The sequence below is a fragment of the Atractosteus spatula genome, chromosome 8 (genome assembly GCF_055471065.1).
Source record: "Atractosteus spatula isolate fAtrSpa1 chromosome 8, fAtrSpa1.hap1, whole genome shotgun sequence".
Taxonomy (NCBI): Eukaryota; Metazoa; Chordata; class Actinopteri; order Semionotiformes; family Lepisosteidae; genus Atractosteus; species Atractosteus spatula.
The window spans coordinates 49,084,485-49,106,339 of record NC_142713.1 but is presented as its reverse complement, the minus strand read 5'-3'; the positions used below and the strand labels follow the sequence as shown (position 1 = coordinate 49,106,339).

Genomic DNA, 21,855 nt, shown 5'->3' with positions numbered 1-21,855 from the left:
AGCAAAAATTAAATTGAAGCGGGGTTTTATCCGCTTGATGCGGTCAAAGGGGGTTAAATGTATGTAACCATTTAATTCTTATGTGTAGTGCATTTACAGCTTACTTTCATTGATGAATGTCACTGGAATATCAGACTTGTCCTTCGGTGATTCAGCAATTCTGCATTTTACCGCAAGGCGGCGTAAAATGGTTCGTGTCTTTAAACCCTAGTAAAGCACCAGTTACCACGCCTTTGAGCGGGTGCGTCACGGTCGTCACATTGCACTGCCGGCTTGTGAGGTTAAATACGGGATCTGGAACGGTTTGGGAGATTAAGATACCGGCATCGTAGGGAGTTAACTCAGCGAAACGGTACAAACGAAATTCTTTTATAGCGAGCAATTTATAATTGCCACAAAGCGTTGGTTAGGAGCGGATCTCGGTACCCGTGAGAAGAGAAAAAAATATTCTGACTACCTACTTTACAGGAAAAAAAAATGTTACTTCGGCGTTCCGATAACTAGATTTCCTTTTACATTACAATCTTCGATCCGTTTTTATTTAGAAAAAAACAAGCTAGTCACCGCGTACACCGGAATTTCTTTCAGAAAGAAATCTCTCCGCTTTGTTATACTCGGCATCCTAAAGGAGAAACTCGAAAGGATATTTTTTTTTCCCCCACATAGCTATGCCAAAGGAGCTCAAGCAGACTCGCCTTCAAAAGATCTGGATTCCTTCTAAGGATGATAGACCAGCTATACCTCGTAGATGTAAGTGCAGTTCTCTCATCTGCTGTGTAAAAAAAAATGCGTATAGCCAGTTTTTGTTAGTCTCTTGGTCGGGCCTTGTATCATAAATGTGGAATTCCCTCGCATGCTAAGCAGTAGCGCACATGATTGATTTGCGTTACGTTAGCTTGCGGCAGACGTGACGGCAGAGTGCCCCCGTCTTTGATCTGATCTGTATTTGATTTTACTTTCTGATACGGTGTGGCATTCTCGCCCCCTTTTTTGGTCTCCGCCGTAAAGCGATTCAGAGAATACCTGAAAGAAGGCTTCACAGCCGAAACGTTGTGTTTTCTCTCTTCTCTTTTCAGTATGGAATAAACCTATTGTTCCTTTAGTTTTAGGGAATACCTAGTTCATTTGGTTAGCGGTACTATCCGCCCCTAGTTCAGACGGAGTTCTGTAAAGCGGTCGACGGTTCTGAAGGATGGCGTTTTGTGACGTTGTGTTTTATAGCACTTGTGTCTGGTGGATTTGGAGGTAGACGCTTACACCTAAATGTAATTCCGAGTTTCGGTAACCGATGAATCTCTGCAAGTGGCCATTTAAACGTTGCACCCTCGTACTCGTACATTTTTAATCCGTTTTTATTTGGGCATTTACAAGGATACTGTGAGGGTGTGATTTGTATTACGCGGTTTCCTGAAAAAGTGGTAGCGAACAAAGCACAAAAAGGAGAGCCGAAACGTGACTCACGTGTATTTGCATTTGAAGCAAGGAAAAAAAAAATGTGGTCCATGGCTCTGTTTAAAAATGGGCGGGACAACGTAATCTATTGTAACCCATTCCTGCTTGTATTAAGATGTTAAAGAAGAGCGATAAACGAATTCCCTTGTCCATACAGTCGCAAATCGACCACCGCAGTGTAGTTCAAATGTTAAAAAAAAACAGTTAACATTTGAAGTGCTCAATGAAAATAAAAGTAACGTTGGTCCTGCTTGGTTGCATGTATATAACGGATACAAGACCATCCTTCGTGCCTTTCAAAAAAAAAATGTGCATAGTAATTTCCACAGTAATAAATAATGGAATGTAGGATAACTCGTTTGGTTTAACCTCTGTTCTGCTTTAAGAATGGTAATCCCCCCCAAACCGGCCTTTGTGGAAATGATGTACCGGCGTTTAATTCAAGCTTACAGTTCAGGGTAATCGCTAGGATGATTAATATTGCTTTACATTCTGATGGTGAATACTGCGAAAGCGCTTAGATTCACATTTAAATACCGCACCGCTAGGCACCGTGTTATGAGAAGCTCCCGGTTAACATAGAGGCGCGGGGGCGAGGCGTTGGGGGGGCTCGAGACCGAGCTTAGTCACCTTCTTTGTGTCCGGCATTCTGATGAGCCAGATCCCGCTGAAAGGGGTTGCTATAGCAACCACGGGGACTCTCCGGCTTCCCGTTATGGAGCGGTGAAGCTCGGAAACGACGCGCAGGCGCACGGGAGAAGGACGGGGGGAGTTCTGCGCTGAAGCTTCGTCATCCAGTGATTGGATCAGCAGATTTCTGCAGCGCACCGGGGCTGCTCTAAAGAAAGATAGCAGAGGGAGAAGTCGGATGCAATCTGCTGGTCAGATGACGTCAGCAACGGGGGCTTTCGTAAAGCAGGGACTCTGTTGCGTGGGTGGTTTTTTTTAGAATACAGCCCCTTATTAACAAGTCGTTCTGAATCCTGCGCGGTTTTAACTTCTATCATTTGCTTTCCGTATAACATGGAAAAAGTTCCTTTATACCTTTATGTGAAAGGACGTTGGGTTATTCTAGCACGGAATGCGGTCTTGCCGATCTATCATTATACTCCAGTGCGGAAAACATTTTAGGGATTGCAATTTAGTGTCGTCTCTTCCAATTTTGAAAGCTCTTTTGCAACATAATTGAACTGTGCTTACTCGGCTACCGTTTCCGAAACGCAGGTTTTGATTTTAGTTGGCAACATTCATTTTTAATGACAGGACATTGGATCAAAATGAAATTGCAGTTCCCGTTTGTATGTTATTCTGTTAAATAAAATGTTTTACTTGTACACATTGCGATGGATAGTATTTGTATTTTCCAGGTTATGAATTGTGGGTGATGCTGGCTTTATGGTATAGTTGCTTCCAGAAATATTCAAATGTAAAAATTTGAACACCTTGACACAATAGCCTGGAAGATGCTGTGTATTAAACAGTTTGTCAGGTAACCTGTACCTTAAAGTTCAGTTAAGGCTACAGAGTTTCATCAAGTTTTTCTTTTAACTGCATTTCACCTGATCTAAAACTGCAATAATGTAAGTCACTTTCTGACCTCAAAATTACTTCAGCCTCTGCGTTGTAATAACTTCGTAAAAAAGGTTTTGCAATGTAGTTTTCTTTACTTGCGACGTGAACCCATTTTCCCTGTTCTTTTTAGGTTTGTAAGAGAAAGCATTTATACCTGATCTAATTCAGTTTTTTTTTAATGGAATGATAGTTCATTGTCATTTATAAAGTGCTTAATCTCTAAATCAATACCAATAGAGAAGTCTAATCCAAGACGGTGAGCACGTGCCCTTTCTCGTGCGCTCAGACGGGCCAGATCGCAGAGGGATTACTGTACCCACATATCCTATCGCATTGCTCCTTGATGCTATTTAAGGAATCGGTCATGACACCAATACATTGGATGAGATTTGTTTTTTGCTGACTTGCTTTTGCTATGCATTGTCATTTATTTATATACTAGATGTCCCGAGAAGACCCGCATTGCTTCATGAAAAGGTTTTTTCATTTTAGAATTACATGAACTGAATTGTGCTTTTAATACAGCATGTACTTTTCCTCTTGGAAGAGTAGTGACTAGGACATCTGCAAATATCCCTAACTATAGGGTAGCGATGGCATAATGGGCTTTTGACATGAGTTTAAGATTCATCCCCTGACTTCATGTCTCTGAGTCAAAGTGTTTTTCCCCAAACTGTTTATTAACCAGCATTTGGTAAATCCAGCATGAAGAAATCGTACCTTCTGTTTTCCTTATGTCAGCCCTGGGACATCACCAGCAGTTCAGGGAGAGAAGTGGGAAGCTGCCTCACCTCTTGAATTAAATAGGCTGGATTGTACAAGCCCCTAGTGGAATGTAACCAGTATATGGGGTGATCATTCACCCTCTTAATGGATGATGCCAGGAGCTTTTGAATGACCTATTAGCCAGGAGCTTGGTTTAATACCTCAGTCTATGGATGACACCTCCCATGTACAGAGTCCTTGGTCTCCTTACTGGGACATTGGAAATTCTTGTCTCGAATTTCCTTGGTGGTCCTCATCCCCGTGCTGACCAGGCACATCTTTGATTATGTTGATCACACTGGAAGGCTGGAATACATTTTACTAGATTCAGTACAATTTTTTTATCCCTCTTAAGAAGTTAAAGTGGAAAAATAAAATACATATTTTTTTAAAAAAAACCATTGCAGCTGGTGGTGGTGAAATAGTATCTGCTTTTATCTTTTGTTCATCACTGATGCAATTTATTGGTACTGTTTCTGGTTCATATTATCTGATGTTCTAGGCAGATTATAGATTTAATTCCATGCTTGGGGGGGGGGGGGGGGTCATTTTTATTGCCGCAGAGCAGCGACCATGTGTAGGTGCTGCACGTGCTCTTAGTACAGGCTGCTGAGTGCACAACAGATCTGTACTCTCCTCCCTCGGGTGAGGTCAGTGAAGCGAGGGCTCAGACCTGATTGTCTGCTTGCGAGAGGGTGTTCAGTGAAGGGAGTGACCCAATTTCAGTTGCTTCAGATTAGATTTGTCTGTCGTGTTGTAGTGAGGAATGGGAATGGGCTAGGGATGTTGGTGGTGCCAGATTGACCTAAAGTGAAGACCCAACAACTATAGACCTAAGTGTTTCTTTAAATAATAAATGAAGTAGAGGAAATTCAAACTCCAGAGTGTGTTAGGGATGGTATTAAGCCTTTTTAATTCAGGCAGTTTTTGTGCATTTCAGTAGATGTAAGACTTCAATGCCAGTTCCAAATGATGCTTTAAAAACTGGATTACGAACATGCCGGCCTGTATTGCTGACTTGTGAAAATAATCTCAAAACCCTCTGTGAAGGTGCAGTTTGACATGTTTATGGCATGACATGTAAGGTGCTTCTTTGTTGCCTTGGCTACAGGACTAATTCAGTTTTCTGTACTCTTCTAACACAGCTGGCGATCCCCGTCTAACCAATTCTCCCACTGTGATTGTTATGGTTGGCCTGCCTGCCCGAGGGAAGACCTACATCTCCAAGAAGTTGACGCGCTACCTCAACTGGATCGGAGTCCCCACTAAAGGTACCCTGTAATGAACACTGAACATTATTGCCATGGTCATGAGTAGCTGTCCAAGTCGTAACTCTAGGCAATTATGGTGGTTTATTGTCTGGCTACATCTCTTGTTTGTCTTTGTTTTGCTGCAGTGTTCAATGTTGGGGAGTATCGCCGTGAAGCAGTCAGACATTACAGCTCCTATGACTTCTTCAGGCCAGATAATCAAGATGCCATGAAAATTCGACAGTGAGTTGAAACTTTTTTTTGTAAACGGTTGCGCTGCAGTTCAGTTATCAGGAGTTGTTTAAACTTTTTTTTTTTGTTCACAGACAATGTGCCTTAGCTGCTTTAAGAGATGTCAAATCCTACCTTACTGAAGAAGGTGGTCACATCGCTGTAAGTCTTTCTGATTTATTTCAAAACCTGTAAACAACACAAACATTTGTGGATTGTAATTTTGACCTGATTTTAGAATACCATTGTCACATTTTCTTAAATTGGAAGCTTGTTTTGAGGTGTTAGTATATGAATGCTGACAAATCTTTTGAAAAGTGACAGTGATAAATGTATATTGGTCACACCGCTTGCAAAGTCTTATTTTTGTTAAAAGATGGCTCCATCTTTTACTAAGTCTCAGTGGTTTCGCTGCAGTAGTAACACTGAATAAATTGTAGCATACTGAAAAAGAAGTCTAGATTTCTCATCAGAGATTGACTGAACCTTTGCTTATAACAAGCCATTTTACTTTCGCAATCTGGTTATAGTGATGTGATTTCTGCATTTTTGAAGAATACTGAATGGAAGAAGTACTGCCTAAGGCTTGGTCTCAAAACTGTTTTGGTTAATCCTAAGACCAAAGAGTGTTGATACAATCACATGTCTTCTGTCTGCCCATTTCAGCCAGGTTCATTTACTGTTCATCTTGTAGGTCTTTGATGCCACCAACACCACGAGGGACAGGAGAGACCTGATCCTTAATTTTGGCAGCGAGAATGGATTTAAGGTAAGGCAATCTCTTGGTTCTTCATTGGAAAAATACCCTTCTTGATTTAATTCAAATCGCATTTTTATGTGCGGCCATCAATTGTGTTATGCTTAGAGACATGCGCTACTCTGAAGTCTTCACCGGTACATTTAAACATATTTTAACACTTGTGCATTGTGTAATAGTGACAGCATGTATGCCAGGTGGTGCTGATGTGGACCCCATCATACTGCAAGAGGCAAAGATGATGGTTGAATTTAAGAGGGGAAAAATAGGTGTTTGTAATGTTTTTTGCAAATGCATCCTTGGAATAAACTAAGCTACATAATTTCTTTCAACAGATTTTTTTCATTGAATCGGTTTGTGAAGACCCTGATGTTGTTGCGACAAATATTATGGTGAGTCTCAACATGAACTGCTCCTTCGAGATTAATTCAAAATACGATGGGGGAGCATGTGCTTTAAACTTGTAGCCTTTATCCTTTTATTACCTGAAAGTAACTTCAACCCAATTAAATTTAATTTCATTTGTTGCAGGTGGGGGGGAAATGCTCTACTGTGTAGTAGATTTTATAGGCAATTAGCATATTGACGTCAAACTGTTTTGTGAATGAGGTCAGCAGTAAATATGTTCTAAAATCATAAACTACTGTGCTTTTCACCTATGTAGACGTGACCTGTGCCTTTTCTTTGTAGGAAGTGAAGGTGTCTTGTCCAGATTACAAAGACTGCAACAGGACAGATGCCATGGAAGATTTCCTCAAGAGAATCGAATGTTACAGAGCTTCTTATCAGCCTCTGGATCCTGATCATTATGACCGGTATGAACTTCTTCACATTTATTCTTATACACTTACACTTTAACAAACATCAGATGTATGTTTTTCTCTGAACAAAGTCGTGTTTTACTTATTTTAATGGTGGTCAATTCAAGTTGCAGCAGATGTTAGCATTGCTGCCTCACGGTACAGGGTCCCTGGGCTGCTGTCTGTATGGGGTTTGCTCTCCCTGTGTTCACATGGGGTTTTGCTGGGTGCTCCCAAAGTTCAAACACATACTTGTAGGTTGATTGATTGGCTTGGTGGGAAAAATGGACCTGGTGTGAATGTGTGCCTAGCTACGGACTGGCATCCCATTCAGAGTGTATCCTGCCTTACGCCTGTTTGTCAGTCTAGGCCTCGGCTCCCCTGTGTCCCTACATTGGTTAAAGTGGTTAGAAAATTGATGTATTCTTCAAAACATGTGATTTAAAACTTTTTTTTTTGCACATCCACCTACACTCTACATAGATGATACAAAGGTTTGTGACCACAGTCGACATTTTTTATATGTCTGGCTTGTGTTTCCTTCCTAGGGACCTTTGTTTCATCAAAGTCATAGACGTTGGACGGAGGTTTCTTGTGAACAGAATCCAGGACCATATCCAAAGTAAAATTGTTTACTATCTGATGAACATCCACGTCCAGCCCCGACACATCTACCTGTGTCGCCATGGCGAGAGTGAGCACAACCTTCAGGGCAGGCTTGGTGGCGACTCGGGCCTGTCTGTCCGGGGGAAAAAGGTACTTTCCAAAACCCTGCAGCGCGACTGTGATGAAATGTTTTAATACCCCTTAACCTATAGAATAATAAGTGTATCAATGCAGAACAGGGTCCTACCCCTTTTTCAGATTCTAGGTCATTGACTGTATTGATCCCTCTCTGGCATTGCCTGAATGGGGTTACTATCATACTGTGTATATTTCAGTGCCCAGTTTGTCATTAGTTTCACCTGCAACTTTACAGCAAACATATGGATCTTGTTTGTAAGACCTGTACATTTTAAATAGTTGGGTAACATTCGTAAGGCTTGTGTATGCTATCATTAAAGACTGGAAAGAAATATGTGGTTTGTGGAGAACATGCAAGAATTCCTGGAATGTGCTGGATGCCGGTGTGTTGGCACTTCAGTAACCCTGACCTCTTCTCACCTTGGTCTAGTTTGCTGGAGCACTGTCCACGTTTCTGGAAGAGCAGAACCTAAAGGACCTCAGAGTTTGGACAAGCCAGATGAGGAGGGCAATACAGACTGCAGAGGCCCTGGGAGTCCCATATGAGCAGTGGAAATCTCTTAATGAGATTGATGCGGTGAGTTTTTGTTTTTCTCAGTAGGAAATGAAACCAAAATAACATTTTCCCCCGCAAGGGGAAATAAGTTTGCTTTTTAAAGAAAGTTGTGGCTTGAATTGCTTATTAACTCTCCTAAATGTTTGTTGCTGCAGGGCGTGTGTGAGGAAATGACTTATGAAGAAATTAAAGAGCAGTACCCTGAGGAATTCGCTTTGCGTGATCAGGACAAATACTATTACCGCTATCCAAAAGGAGAGGTATGTGTTTTTTTATTACTCTTGAGTCTTTTTCTTTCTGATGTGGCATTTCAGTTTGCATTGCCTTTTTCAGTTGTAAGTTGTGCTGTTTTTGAAGGGGTTGTGTGCCTATACAATGTTAAAGTATGAGGAATGGAAGTCTTTGAAAAAGGACAAATTAAGTGGGAGGGTTGTTCAAGGATACTGCTTAAGGCTGGTATTCCTACACAGCCAAATCTGCTTTCTTTTCCAACACTGAAGTGTGTTACTTGGATGGATCAGTATCTGGGGATTGGTGGGTTAATGCTAAAGAGCCTCTGTCTCCAATTGATGCTAACCAATCATTTCCAAACTAAAGTGTAAGGGCTGTTTTGTGTGTTGCCTAGGTTTTGGATTTGTGATGATAGGAAGCAATTTTGAATGATACATATTGATTTCATTTTTAAAATCATACCCTTGGTTATAGATCATCGGTTTATAGATCACTTTTCCTCCTAAAGCATCCAATGCTGGATTTTTGTTTTGTTTGTGGATTTAAAATGTCGAGGGCACATTTCAACGTTGCCAGGCCTCTGTGGAACCATTCTTACACAAACAAAATAGTTTGGTAATGGAATTTTTTAAAAAAGGCTCTGACCAGACCATCGGTCTCTGCAAGTGTTGGATTTAAGAGCGTGTGTGGGTGTAATGGCCTTAATCTTTTTTTAGGCCTAAAATGACTCATTACACTTTCCTTAATTTAAACATTGCAATACAAATAGTGGTGCTAATGACCTGCAGTTATGTAGGCATCTTTTTAAATTGTTCTTCCTCTTCTCTTTTCTCTTTGTGCTTAAGCATGCAAAAGACGTTTCATTCATGTTAATTATAAAAGAGTATTTATGTATTCCCATTTTTTTTACCTATTGGCCTAACATGGACTTTATCTGCATATCTGTAGTCTTACCAGGACCTTGTGCAGCGGTTGGAGCCTGTCATCATGGAGTTGGAGAGGCAGGAGAATGTGCTGGTTGTCTGCCATCAAGCTGTCATGAGGTGTCTTCTCGCTTACTTCCTGGACAAGAGCGCAGGTATGCTCTTTCCTTTTATCTATATAACTGCATAAAGGAAATGCAGCTGTCTTGGAGTTTTACATCAGTCTATCGTGCCGAACATTTGCAATGTCATTTATCTGTCTAAATATTTAGGAGGTATTTTGTTGGGATAATTAGTCGTTACATTGCACTAAGTCATATTTTTGTTTATATGCATGGGTAAACGGTTTCAATTTGGGATTGTTCTCAATCACAATCCTAAATTATGGGCACAATGCTACTAATGTTTTAATTCTGTATTTCAGATGAGATGCCCTATCTCAAGTGCCCTCTGCATACAGTATTGAAACTCACTCCAGTGGCTTATGGTAAGCTGCAGTCATTCATTTATTTTCTGCGTTTTGTTTTCACCTTGTCCTACCTGTAAAGAATGTAATGGTTGTAAATGATTGCACAGGAATCGAAAGATACACTTCCTATTTACAAATGTTTGGATTTTCAAGATGTTTTTTCCAAGCCTGCATCTTTTGAGAAGTTGTTTGAAGCAGTAGCCCACTGATTTGAGATGCTACGGCGGTGTTTCATTTTATTGGATTTGTCATTCTCAGCAATATTTGTGTCTAATCTTTTGAAGGCTGCAAAGTTGAATCCATCTGCTTGAATATTGAGGCAGTGAACACGCACAGGGACAGACCAGAGGTAAGCACTGGCTGTACGGTCCCTCCAGTGTGTTAATGTACTCTGAGATTGTCATAGGAGTAAATGCCTTTGCTGCTGGAGGCATGGCTATGCTAACACCAGCAGGTTACTGCTTTGCTGTCCCTTTTCCCCCTTTGCTGTTTGTGGTTAAGCACAACCTAAATTAATTAATTATGGCTAGGTCTAGCTGAGTTTGTATAGTTACACCATGTATTATATGACTGTATTTCATTACTAATGTTAAAATGCAGTTCTAGAGTGTGATTTGTTCATCTTATTTAGCTAGATCAGGGCAACGGGGAGCTTTGCTTGCTGTGACTTTCTCGGCTCTGCTGACCTCATCTTCTCCTTGCTTTGAGCAGGATGTAAGGAAGGGCCCCAGCACACTCATCAGGAGAAACAGTGTCACCCCGCTGGCAAGTCCCGAGCCTACTAAAAAACCCCGAATTAAGAGCCTAGATGATCACATGGCATCGACCTCATCTGCAGCTCTGCCAGTGTGCGCAGCTTCTGAAATTCCCACTTCTCTACCCGGACAAGTTAGTTCACTCTTTTCTTTTCATATCTGTGGTTGTTTTCTACACATTTGACTTCTTTTAAACAAATTTAGGCTTTTACCTTAAGTGCGATCCAACAGGCCTTCACGTACAGTTATTGTTTGAACCTGCAAAACGGTGCATAAAAACCGTGGATTGTACATCGGCTAAAGCCAAGCCTCGGTGGAAAATGACACATTTTAAGTGTTGATTTGGCACTCAGTAGGTTCATTTGAAAAGGTTTGTTGCATTGTAAATGTGCCTATGGTCTACCATTTTAAAAAAGGTTCTGGAAGCATTGTTCTGCACGGAGGTGCTTCTTCAAGGCTTAAGTAACATCTGGTTCAGTCTTCTACATGTTACTTGGTTGTCCTTTTAAAGCCTCTTTCTGCCCACTGCTTGAAGAATCCTGTTTTGCCTTTAAGTAACACTTTCAAATTCTTCTTTTCGTTTTACAGCATTGGCTTGGCAAAGCTTGTCTGTAAGTACTGCTTCTTTCCTTTTGCCGTTGTGATTAGCATTTCCTCTGCTGACCCTAGAGTTCCAGTCTGGCAGGACCTTGCGACCACAGGACACTGAAATGAAAGCCTTGTTCTCATCGGACCCTCCGATCCACACAGCAATGACACGAACATGGCGTAGTGAGGGACTATTAGTGAGGGATTTGGAGTCGGATGGAGCAGCAATCAGACTGCCACCGACCCATCATTAGTGTTGCTCCATTTAAATAAAGCACTTTTCGACATTTCCAAATTCTATTAAAAAGGTCTTGGTGTATAGCGGCAACCATCTGTAAATCTGCTATACAAAATAGTTTACATTTCCTTCTATGTTATTATTCCATAATCAGTCCTTGCATGTCTGTAACATATCCAGCTTAATATTCAGAGAAATACCTGTTTTACAGTACCTGCCTATGGGTTTTGGCTACAAAGCTTTCTTCCATGTGCTTCACTGACCGTCCTCATCATGTGCTTTATAGCCTGCATGCTGAAATTGGACCTCACTAACTAAATACTTGTTGCAACTCCCTGCTTTCAGTGGTAAAGATCAGACTAACCTTCCTCTTTCACAGCCTGTCTCCCTAGTATAGTCATTTATTTATAGGCAATACGAGTTCCAGGGGGAGAAGTTGGGAAGATTCTGTTTTACAGAAATCTTGTTGGCAAATGCACAGTAGTAATTTTCATACTGTTGCAATGGAAGAATAAGACAAAACATCATTGGGCAACTGAAGATGAGACTGTTTTCATCCCCCTCCCTCAAATGCAGTCGTTTATTTAGAAGATCATGGATTTCTTTTGTATGCAAATACATCAGTTTGATAACCCTTCAAGGAGTCTTTTTAAAACTTAATGCATGAAGCCTATTGTGAGTTGTTCAGAACATAATTACACATTTTGTGCATACTTGCCCTCTTCCTTGTTAAAGTTGTCTGCATGTTCATAACGGCTGCAATGTCAGGTTTGCCTGCTTAATACACACTGACCTTTTTCACTCATGATTTTCTTTCTCTTTTTCTTCTTCTGCTTAAAGACGAACAGTTTTCCATTATCTCAAAGTTATCTCCTTGCTAGTGTTTCAAAGGTAAAAGGCTTGTTGGCTGAATCTTGATCTTAAAAGTGACCTTGTAGTGCAGTTTAGCAAATGAAATTCATTTAGCCAAGCAGTTAAGCAGTATTGTCTCTTGTTTTCTGAAGATGGTAACGCTGCATAAAGATCTTTTTCTATCGGGATTAACAACTTTTCTCCTAAAATCTTGATTTACATTATAAAAGTTCTTTTTTGGTCAATTTCACGTGCAATTGCTTTAGATCGTGAGTCTGGGGGTGGAGGAAGTATTAGAGCACAATAAACATATAAAGGGAATCATTAAATGAAACCCACACAACCATTATACCAGAGTTTTGTATTCTGGAGTGAATTGGCTTCTACCATGGGGCATGGTGCAGATTTTCTGGTTTCAAAAAGAAAAATAGCATATTTTAAGTTTCTGTTCCTATATGAAACTTGGAATCAAATAGAAAAGGCTTTTAAAGTACAAAATAAGTGTCTGAAGAGATGGAAAAGAAAAGTTCCAGAGCTATCGGTGACGTTTTGTAGCATTTCTTTGCAGATTTATTTTAAGAGGTTACAGACTTTTTTTTTGGTACTATTCCTGCTTGGTTTATGAAGTATGGAATTAAATGAACAGCCATGTATATATTGAAAGTCCCTGAAAAACTGGTTAGAGTCAAGGTGTTGCAGACACATAACGGTTGAAAGTCAGGGTCTTGAAATAATGCAGGGCTTTGGTAGAAAAGCTTTAATGGTTGCATTCAGAATTGCTTTTGCTCTGCTAGTTTGTGTGTAGATCTTGCTTATGCCTTGATCTGAGCACTGTTTTCATCTGCATGTTATATAGCTTTTCTACTGCAGTTCAGACAAAGGACTTTGTTATTAAAACTGTTTTTTTTCCCTCCCCAACAGAACATAAGAAGGAAAACTTCGGGACTGCACGATGTCTTAGAAGATTGCCAGTGAATCTCAAAACTGCCACTCCACCTGCATTTTGGATATTGATCAGAAAAATGACCGTGACCTGTCTAAAATGGATGTCGACTTCTTCTTTTGTTTTTGTTCATTCTCGTCATCTGAACTGAAATGCACTGCTCTAGGCTTGGTGACTAATATGGATTTGATCGTTTTCACAGCCATGTAAATGAATGTCTTGTCAGCATAATTTGTAAATGCTTGTTTGGGAAATGGTTTTGCAAATAAGGAAATATCTGGTTTAGGACATTTTTCCTGGTACCTGTAAATAGTGTGTGTGTGTGTACAGTTCAAGTGAAAGATGACGGTTCAATAAACCTATTTATATTAATGTTTGTAGAACTGAGAAACAAGAAGGGAGAAATCTTGTTTTTTTGTTTTACAACTGTGGTTCAGTAAAGGCTTTAGCCTGAGTTTACAAGGATGTTGAAAGAAAATGCTGATTTTGCTCTACATAAAAGAAACATTATGTCCTAGTACACATTCAAATACAGTATGTATTGTAATTGTAGCCTGTTAGGTTGGAGAAAGTTGCTTTGACAGTCTTAAAACTGTCATTGTTATTACATGAAGAGAAAGTTTTTAATAAAAAAAAACTAATAAAAAGACCTTCTCCCCTACCACCACCACAATCTACATGACTGCACTTTTACAAACTAAACTTTAACCGAAATGCACCTTCAGTGTAGCTCCAAACTTGTTTTTGGGACTTATTGTGCTGGATAAGAATGCACTATTGCGAAAAAATGCTATCACATCCTAGAAACTATAATAAAAAATATAGACCATGCATCAAATACCAATTGTTCCTCTACTACAGCTTGGAATGTATAATTTGTCTTGACGTGAGTTGAGCTCTGCTCATTTTATAATTGGGGTTTCAGTCACATGGGTCAGGACAGGCTTATACCCAAAATGACATGTAAATGTTTACAGCTTTAGTCCACTGTAACCAAATTTTTGTTTGTACCAAGCAAGCATTAAAGCTAGGACCTGGATTAAGTCAAAAACTTCAGCCCACCTGCACCTTGTAGCTTGGTGACAGTTTTCCACTGGGTAAGAAACCAGACCTTTCTGGCAAAGAGGAAGCTATCACCAAGAGCCGGCATTGTCTCGGAGCCTTCATTTAATTTGGTTCTAGGCATCCTTTTTCCAAAGCTAAGTAATGGGATGACGAGGAATGTAAAACATTTTGTAGATATTTCCATTGTATTACAAAGTTTTTATATTTAAGTCTTTATTTTCTTATTTTTTATTTTTGTAATGTGGTTTTGGGCTGTCTCTGTGTGCCAGCTGGTATTAAGCGCCACAGAGTCTTTATGGAGATAAAATGATAGAGATCCTATGGAGCTCAGCGGCAGGGTACTAACCAGCTTATAACTGGAAATGATGGTTTGACTGAAGTAGCCCCTTTTTATTTTCAAACCTTAATTTATTTTGACCATTTTTCTTGATTGTTTTTGGGACATTTTTAAATGTATTTTTAAAGCATGTCAGAATGATGAGCTCTGTATGTTACTTCACTTTATAAATTGGGTCTGTTGTTGGTGTAAGTGCTGCAATTTTTTTTTCTTTCTCCAGTTTGAAAATAAGCAATATTGTTGTGTGACTGGAATCGATGGTTGAGTTTTGTAAGGGATATATCTGGGAAAATTAAGTATTTTCTTCTCGGAATTGTAAATTATAATGTCCTTAGTGATGCCGTACGCTGTCAAGTGAATAGGTTTGAAAGAGGTTAACCACAGTGCCTAGTGCGTGACTTGCACAGTGAACACTGCTTTATTAATGAAGTTGCACGATTAAAGGGCTGGAATAGAATCTTGGCCCTTAGCTCGTTAAGTGTTGCACTTGCTACTCTTCTGTTTTTATTTTTATGTATCATTTTAGGTTTTTATTGTAGAACTTGTGATTATTTTTAGTTAGCTTAGATATGTACCTGATTCTTTACCAGTTTATTTACCAATGCTGCTTATTTTATAGATGTAAGATGGTGCTCATCATTTTAATGATGTACTTGCCATCCCTTTTTACAGAAATCTGCAGTGTAAACACTTCTAATCAAACTTACCCTTTTAGGAGAAAGTTTTTTTTTTATTATTGGAGGGAAAACTACTTAATATTTGAACATGAGTGTAGAAATGTTATTTAATTTCAAGCAAGTGAAAAGTTCCAGCTTTATTTTTATAAGCAGGTTTCATTACAAATGCACTACGGACAGCTCTGAGGCTACTGAATTCTTGAAGCATTCTTTAAGTAGAGCAAATTGCATTACAGTGTTAATCTACTGGTAATAGATCTATTTCATTCATTAAACTGCCTAAACAGAACAAAAATTGGCTACATGCAGTCAGGTGACTTTTGTTTGCTTCTTATACTTGAATATTTTTAGGTTTTGAGCAGTTAGACTTATTTATTTGTATCTAAACTTTTTTTTGGAGACCTGCAGTACGTATTTGTGGCATCAATCCTGTTGTGTGTACTCTTAATTGTTTGAGGTATGCTTGTGATGAAAGGAAGTGACTGTGTTGAGATAAACAGGGTATGCCTTTCAGAAATTTGTATATTTTGCAGTTGCTGGACCAATAAATTCTTTAAACATCATACTGTTTCAGTTTTTGTTATAAAAGTACTTGCATCTAATATTATACAACATCCAATAGGGAGTCACTCTACTATTGTAATTTTTTAAAAATATTATAAAGCCTCTCCAGGTAACTTTGTTTTTACTTAAGGGCCCTGCCACATTTGTTTTTAGCACCCTGAATATATACTTTATGGAGTCTTTTGAGATAGAGTTAAAACACTGGAACTAATGGCCACAAATACTATCTTTGGTAATTTTACATGCTAGCAACACAAAACTACCTGCATGCTTAATCAATTCCTTACATGTATATAGCGCTTTTTCTCAAAGCATCAGTTATCACCACTGCAGACACAGATCAACTATATTAAATTCTAGAAAATGGAATTGGGAACATCCTACATCTAAAAGAAATGGATTTAAGTTGGAAGAATGAGAGGACTGATTAGGATAATCCATTGAACTGGAAATCACTATCTACACAGCTTTAACGACAACTGTGCTCTTGTGTGGCCCTGAATATTGGAACTAAGCAGGAGATTGGTCAAATCTGATTACAACGTGAATTAAAATGGTGAAGTCCAGGGGAATGTAGTATGAAGATGGCAGTACTATAGAAATATTTCTGGAGCCTTTTTGGTCATGTGAGAACATATTACAAATGAGGAAACACTTTGAACAGACATATACTGTAGTTCCTACTGTCTCAAGAATAGCTAATTTAATGCCCAGCCATAGAAAAGCTGAGAAAATGGAATCAAGTAATGGTAATATAGACCACTTGAATGACTTCTATTACATCTAATGTAATGCAAACAATTGTAAGATCTAAACTACAGGTTATATGAAAAAAACATACTAGGGAGAAGTCAACATTGATTTACAAAAGCTGGTTCTTGCCTTACCAAATTGTTAGCTGTAATCATATGTCATATTTAGATTTTCAGTTATAGTTCTTCATAAAAGATCAATTCTTAAATTGCAGGAGATTTCACAGAAATGTGAGTATTTGAAATGAGAATTAGCTATTACATGCAAAACAGGAGACGGATAAGAGATAAACACATTGGGGTTCTGTAGTTAGTGGAGTACAGCAGGGATCTGTACTAGGACCACTGGTGGTCTTAATTAAGAAGTGATTTAGATTCTTATACAGTTACTAAGGTAGTCACGTTTAGTGGTAATGCCAAATTAGAAGGATTAGCAAACACTGTAGATCCAACAGATTGGATAAAATTCATTACTGCACAAGCGCCTGACAATTTTCACCATAGATAGTACAGGGTATTGCATGCAGGTATTAAAAACCTAAAGTATAAAAGCAAAATAGGAAATGATGAACAGGAAGAGAGCTTACAAAACACTGGTGGTTATTCCGATATCATCATTTACATCTAAACAATGTGGGGAAGCAGTTAAAATAGCACACACAATCTTTGGAGACAGTATATATTTTAAAGTTTACAATGCAGTAATAAAGCCTCATTTGGAATATTGTGTACAGTTTTTGTCACCAAGTTTTAGAAAAGGCATTGCTGCTCTGGAATCAGTCCAGGAAAGAACAACCAAATACTGTACATCCTGGGCCAAATAGAATGTCTTACACTTACAGGCAGAAGAAAATAAACCTTTTCGTCTTGAACACTGAAGACTATGAGGGGAGCACCCAGCACACTTCTTCAGAATGAAAAGTGAAATAAGAATCAGACAGCATGTGCTGAAACTAAATGGAAGTGCATTTAAACTGAGAAGAGGAGGCATATCTTAACACAATGGATTGTGGGAGCTTGTAACAAGCTACCCCATCTTTGTGAGGCTGATACCTTGGCTTCTTTCAAGAAACAATTAGTTACTAGAAACCGAACGGAACAGATAGGCCAAGTGGCTTCCCTGTAATCATTCTTATGTTCAGTCTTTACGTTAATCTATATCCTTTTTAATTTTCCTTTGAAGCTTTGCAGCATCTCCAGTGTTTGATGAGCCTTCTGTTTTGACCCAGTTTGCAACTAAAAGAGCAGTGGTCTAAAAACATATCCATGTGGTACTCTGCTAATCACATCATGCCAGTTTGAGCATTCACACCTTGTCTATAATGTTTTGTATCATTAATCAGTTCTCAATAAAAAGGCACATGCATTACTTTGAATTCCTAACACCTGAAAATCAGTCTTTTATGAGAAACAGAAGCTTTCAGGAAATCTATGCAATAGTATATGCTCTTTATCTATTGCTGCTCTTGCTTATTAAAAGAACTCCGACATTTGTAAAACAGGATTTTTTTCTTTCCTAAATAAATGTCGACTATCTCCTAGATGTGATTAATAAAGTCCATAATTTGTTCAGTTATGTTCCCCTTTTAATGCATGGGTGTTACATTAGCAACTTTCTAGTCTGCAGTATTATTCCTGTTCTGAATGACTACTGGAAGAGTTTGGTTAATGGTCTATGAATAACATCTCTTGTTATAACAGGAAGAAGATACTGGAGATTTGTTTATCTCAAGTGGTCCTAGAGCATGCAGAACATCTGTCTCTCAATGCTTATTAAATACAGAGTTCTGTCTTTTCTCAGCCCGAGTCATCCTTGATGAAAACCTGAGTGAACAGGGTATTTAATACATTTTTCTTTAATTATATAAAAGCTTTCTCAGTATCTCAGACACTAAATAGTAATCCCAAACTGTTTTTTTTGCTGGTATAATACCGAAAAACACTTTTATTTGGCACTGTGATTTACACTATGTTGAGTAGAACTTTGTTCCTGCCTAACATAAATTAGGTTAGAGATAAGGTTTAAAGGTCCAATAAGATAAGGCTGTTCTAAATTTGGCTAGTAGAGTATCTTATGCTTCCAGGCCAGTCATTTTATAAAGAATCCTCTTAAGGAGGTAAAACATTCTGGGTAATCATCCAAGGGACTTCCTTTAAGCTACTTAAATAGAAGTGAATTGGTCTGAATAACATCAACAAAGAACATTTCAGTATTCAAACGCTCAATGAACCACATACAACAAGCCTATGGGGAGATCTTGTTTGGAGATCAGAGTGCTTATCCTAAAATACAGGAGAAACTTATTTGTAATCTAAGCTTCATCTTGATTTAAAAAAAACTAGATGCCAGTTTAGAATTGAATTTAACTAAAATTAACATAGAAATTGTGGTGTCAACATTATAATAAAAAATAGAACAAAAATACTTTAAAAGTATGGGATTCCAAACATATTTTAAGTGCAATGTAACCAAAATTTAGAAAATCAAGTATGAAACACAAGGCTATAATACAAATAAGGAAGACAACTAATAGTGTTGTTTGAGAGTTAGAGAGTTAAACCTCCTTGCACCCTTCTAATCTTAAAGAACTGCAAGAAAGAAAGATGTGAATAAAGACTCACCCCAAGGTTAGGTGTTAGACTTTAGACTAGAACAGGTGTGGATCTGGAGTACTCACTGCTGCACTACTCAGGTTTATTTATTGTTATGGATGAGGGTAAAGACTAAGGCTAGAATAAGTGTAAAGTTTAGGATGGGTCGGGCTAATGGAAAGAAACAGGTTTATTTGTTAATTAATTTTTAGAGTTGGATTTAGTTGGATGTATAAAGAGCGCTGCAGTTACTGGGGACCACGTAACCCTTCATCTTTTTGTGATATTGTATAGAGTATATGTAATATTTCATGAAACGACAGCTGTTATAACTTAACACCTTAACTCTGTCATACTGAAGAGCAGAGTTCTTGTTTCTGTGCTGAATATTCAGACGTGTGTTTTGTGATTTATTGTTTAATTTAAGTGGACACTCAAACATTTTAAGTTTGCAGAGGCCTCTCCTAGTCAGGATAGTCAGACTGCTCACTTGATCAATACTTCAACAAACATTTGGTTCTTATTATTATTAACTGAAGTGTGCTGCAGCCCAGATTTACACCTGTATAATGACCCTTCATTCAATTATCCTAGCTCTGTCTAGACTTTGGTGAGCGCCTTTGCCCCAAGGAGCTGAATTCAAATCCTCTTTCTCAGACAGAAGACTCTCCGTGACCTGGGCACCTGCTGGTCTGATAGTGATTGCTACGTTGTACCAACCACCCTGCATGCACTCAAGACTCTCATTAATTTCCTTTGCTTCTCACACGAGATGTACAGTATGTGCAACTTTAATATTTAAACCACGGGACAATGATAAATTAGATGAAATTTGAGAAATGTTTATTTAATTTGCTTTACTCAAGATGGCATATTAAACCTTGAAAGTATAAATTTTATAGATACTGGACATTAAAATGAAAATGAGACTTAAAATTTAAATTTTAACATTTAATACAACACAGTATTTAATTTTGACTTTGCTATAGTTATTGAAACCACATTTAATGTACTTCTAAACTACATTTTAAAAGTTTTTACTTGTATACTTTACACATCTTGTAAGAGGGTATCAGGTTCAGCCAAAATGGCTGCCCTTGACTGACCTGCTGCCATCTTACAATATCTATGCATTTTTACATTTTACAGTACATTTTGAAAATGTACATTGTTTACTTTTCAACCTTTATATACCTCTCATATGCCCGATTACTCCTGTTGCATACTGAAAATAACTCTTAACAAGTTAGTTGAGGAAGGCATTTTTAAATAAATATCGTCTGTCTCCTAGAATCCTTTTGCCATACATCCAATTCTATGGTTTAGTTCTAATTGTTGTTTCTGTAGCCTTACTTGTAATAGAATTAAGACGTATTGGTCTGTAACTACTTCAGTTTTGTCACCCTTTTTATGTATGTGGTTTATATGGTTGTTTATATCACCTATTTTCCAGTCAATTCACTTTCTGAAATTATGTTTTGAGTCACTGTAGGAAGCGTTTCGTTAACAGCCTATGGATAACATCCCTGTTTTTAAGTAGAATTTGTTTGTTTTAAGTGCTTCTAATTCCTCTCCCACGTCTTCCTTTTTTACAGTAATTTTAATATAGAACTCCTGTCTTTCCTCTGCTTGAGACATGTTGGATTTCTTCCTTCGTTTTTTCCATCATCTAAATATTTCCCCTTTTTATTTCTGAGACACTTTACATAATCCTTAAGTGTTCTTTGGATTACTAGTGAAAAACATTGTGGTTATTTTATTAGCCTCCATTACAATATTCCTTTCTCCCCCTGCTTTTCAAATATCCTTTTTACTTGTGTTTTCAATTAATTATACTCCTTTTTTTATATTGGAATCCCGTTCTCCTTAATATTTTCAGAAAGTGCTATAGCGCTTTCTTTTTCTGATTATTTTTCTTAATTGGTTTATTAAACCATCTGGGCTATTGATTTATAGTCTTAGAAGTTCTTATTCTTGAGATTAATCTGTTCTGTCCTTCATGCAGGACATCTAGAAAGTGTGCCCATCCATTCTGTGCTGACTCCGTACCTATTCTGTCCCATTTACTCCTAACATGTAAAACCTTTCTTGGACTCAAAATACAAAGCAGTCCTCTCGGCTTTCCCTATCCTGATTTGAACAGATTAGATCAATAGCCACTTGCCGCTTCTACCATTTTTCAATATTGGGCTACTGACATCAGTCAATGCAATGTGAGGAAAAGTAAAATATTCCACAACAACCACTTCTTTCTTTACATATATCATATATACATATATTCCTGACTGCATTACATAACATTATATACAGATTGAATGTTTTTTTCTGTATCACATTCCTAACACTTTGCCCTTTGAATGTTTATTAATATGGTCTGAGACCCTTGATTCATCTTGATTAATTTATTGTGCCTGAATGCTTTTATTTATGTATCCAGTGATAGATGTATGCACCCCCACTCCACTTTACTCACTAATGTTACAGTCAGCACCACTGCAGTCCCTTAGTCATGTTCAGTAATGCAGGATGTTCCATTTCCTGGATTTGTCCCACATCTCTGTATTTGACAAATACCTGTGAATGTATATATAACCATTTAATCACTAGGTCTGTTGGGACTTTGTTTTTCTCTGGGGATAACTTTTTGACTCTTCTCCCTGTGAATCTTCTTTTCATTTTAATGAAAGATACCAAAAAATGTCTTCATTTTTACCTGTCTCTGTAAAAGACATTTCATGCTCC

General features: G+C 38.2%; 1 protein-coding gene across 4 annotated transcripts; it reads left to right on the top strand.

The window, feature by feature from the left end:
• Positions 1-328: 328 nt before the first annotated feature.
• pfkfb3 (6-phosphofructo-2-kinase/fructose-2,6-biphosphatase 3) lies at positions 329-15,765 on the top strand. Of its 4 annotated transcripts, XM_088923841.1 has the most exons (17): positions 329-750; positions 4,935-5,060; positions 5,186-5,282; positions 5,366-5,432; positions 5,965-6,039; positions 6,363-6,419; positions 6,718-6,842; positions 7,376-7,583; positions 8,002-8,148; positions 8,283-8,387; positions 9,307-9,436; positions 9,706-9,768; positions 10,035-10,099; positions 10,462-10,638; positions 11,094-11,116; positions 12,172-12,222; positions 13,105-15,765. In XM_088923841.1, exons 1-17 carry the CDS (start codon positions 669-671, stop codon positions 13,109-13,111), a joined length of 1,605 nt encoding a protein of 534 aa, XP_088779967.1. In that variant the 5' UTR covers positions 329-668; the 3' UTR covers positions 13,112-15,765. The 4 variants fall into 4 exon arrangements, with proteins under 4 accessions (XP_088779967.1, XP_088779971.1, XP_088779969.1 ...); XM_088923845.1 differs by lacking the exon at positions 12,172-12,222; XM_088923843.1 differs by lacking the exon at positions 13,105-15,765 and having other exon boundaries at positions 12,172-12,226.
• The last annotated feature ends 6,090 nt before the right edge of the window (positions 15,766-21,855 follow it).

What these genes read in the sequence shown, in the direction of transcription:
- pfkfb3 (XM_088923841.1), top strand. Translation starts at nt 669, where the DNA reads ATGCCAAAGGAGCTCAAGCAGACTCGCCTTCAAAAGATCTGGATTCCT. An exon ending in GATGCCATGAAAATTCGACA is followed by an intron (nt 5,283 to 5,365) that starts GTGAGTTGAAAC and finishes TTTTGTTCACAG; the next exon opens with ACAATGTGCCTTAGCTGCTT. An exon ending in TGGCTTGGCAAAGCTTGTCT is followed by an intron (nt 11,117 to 12,171) that starts GTAAGTACTGCT and finishes TTCTGCTTAAAG; the next exon opens with ACGAACAGTTTTCCATTATC.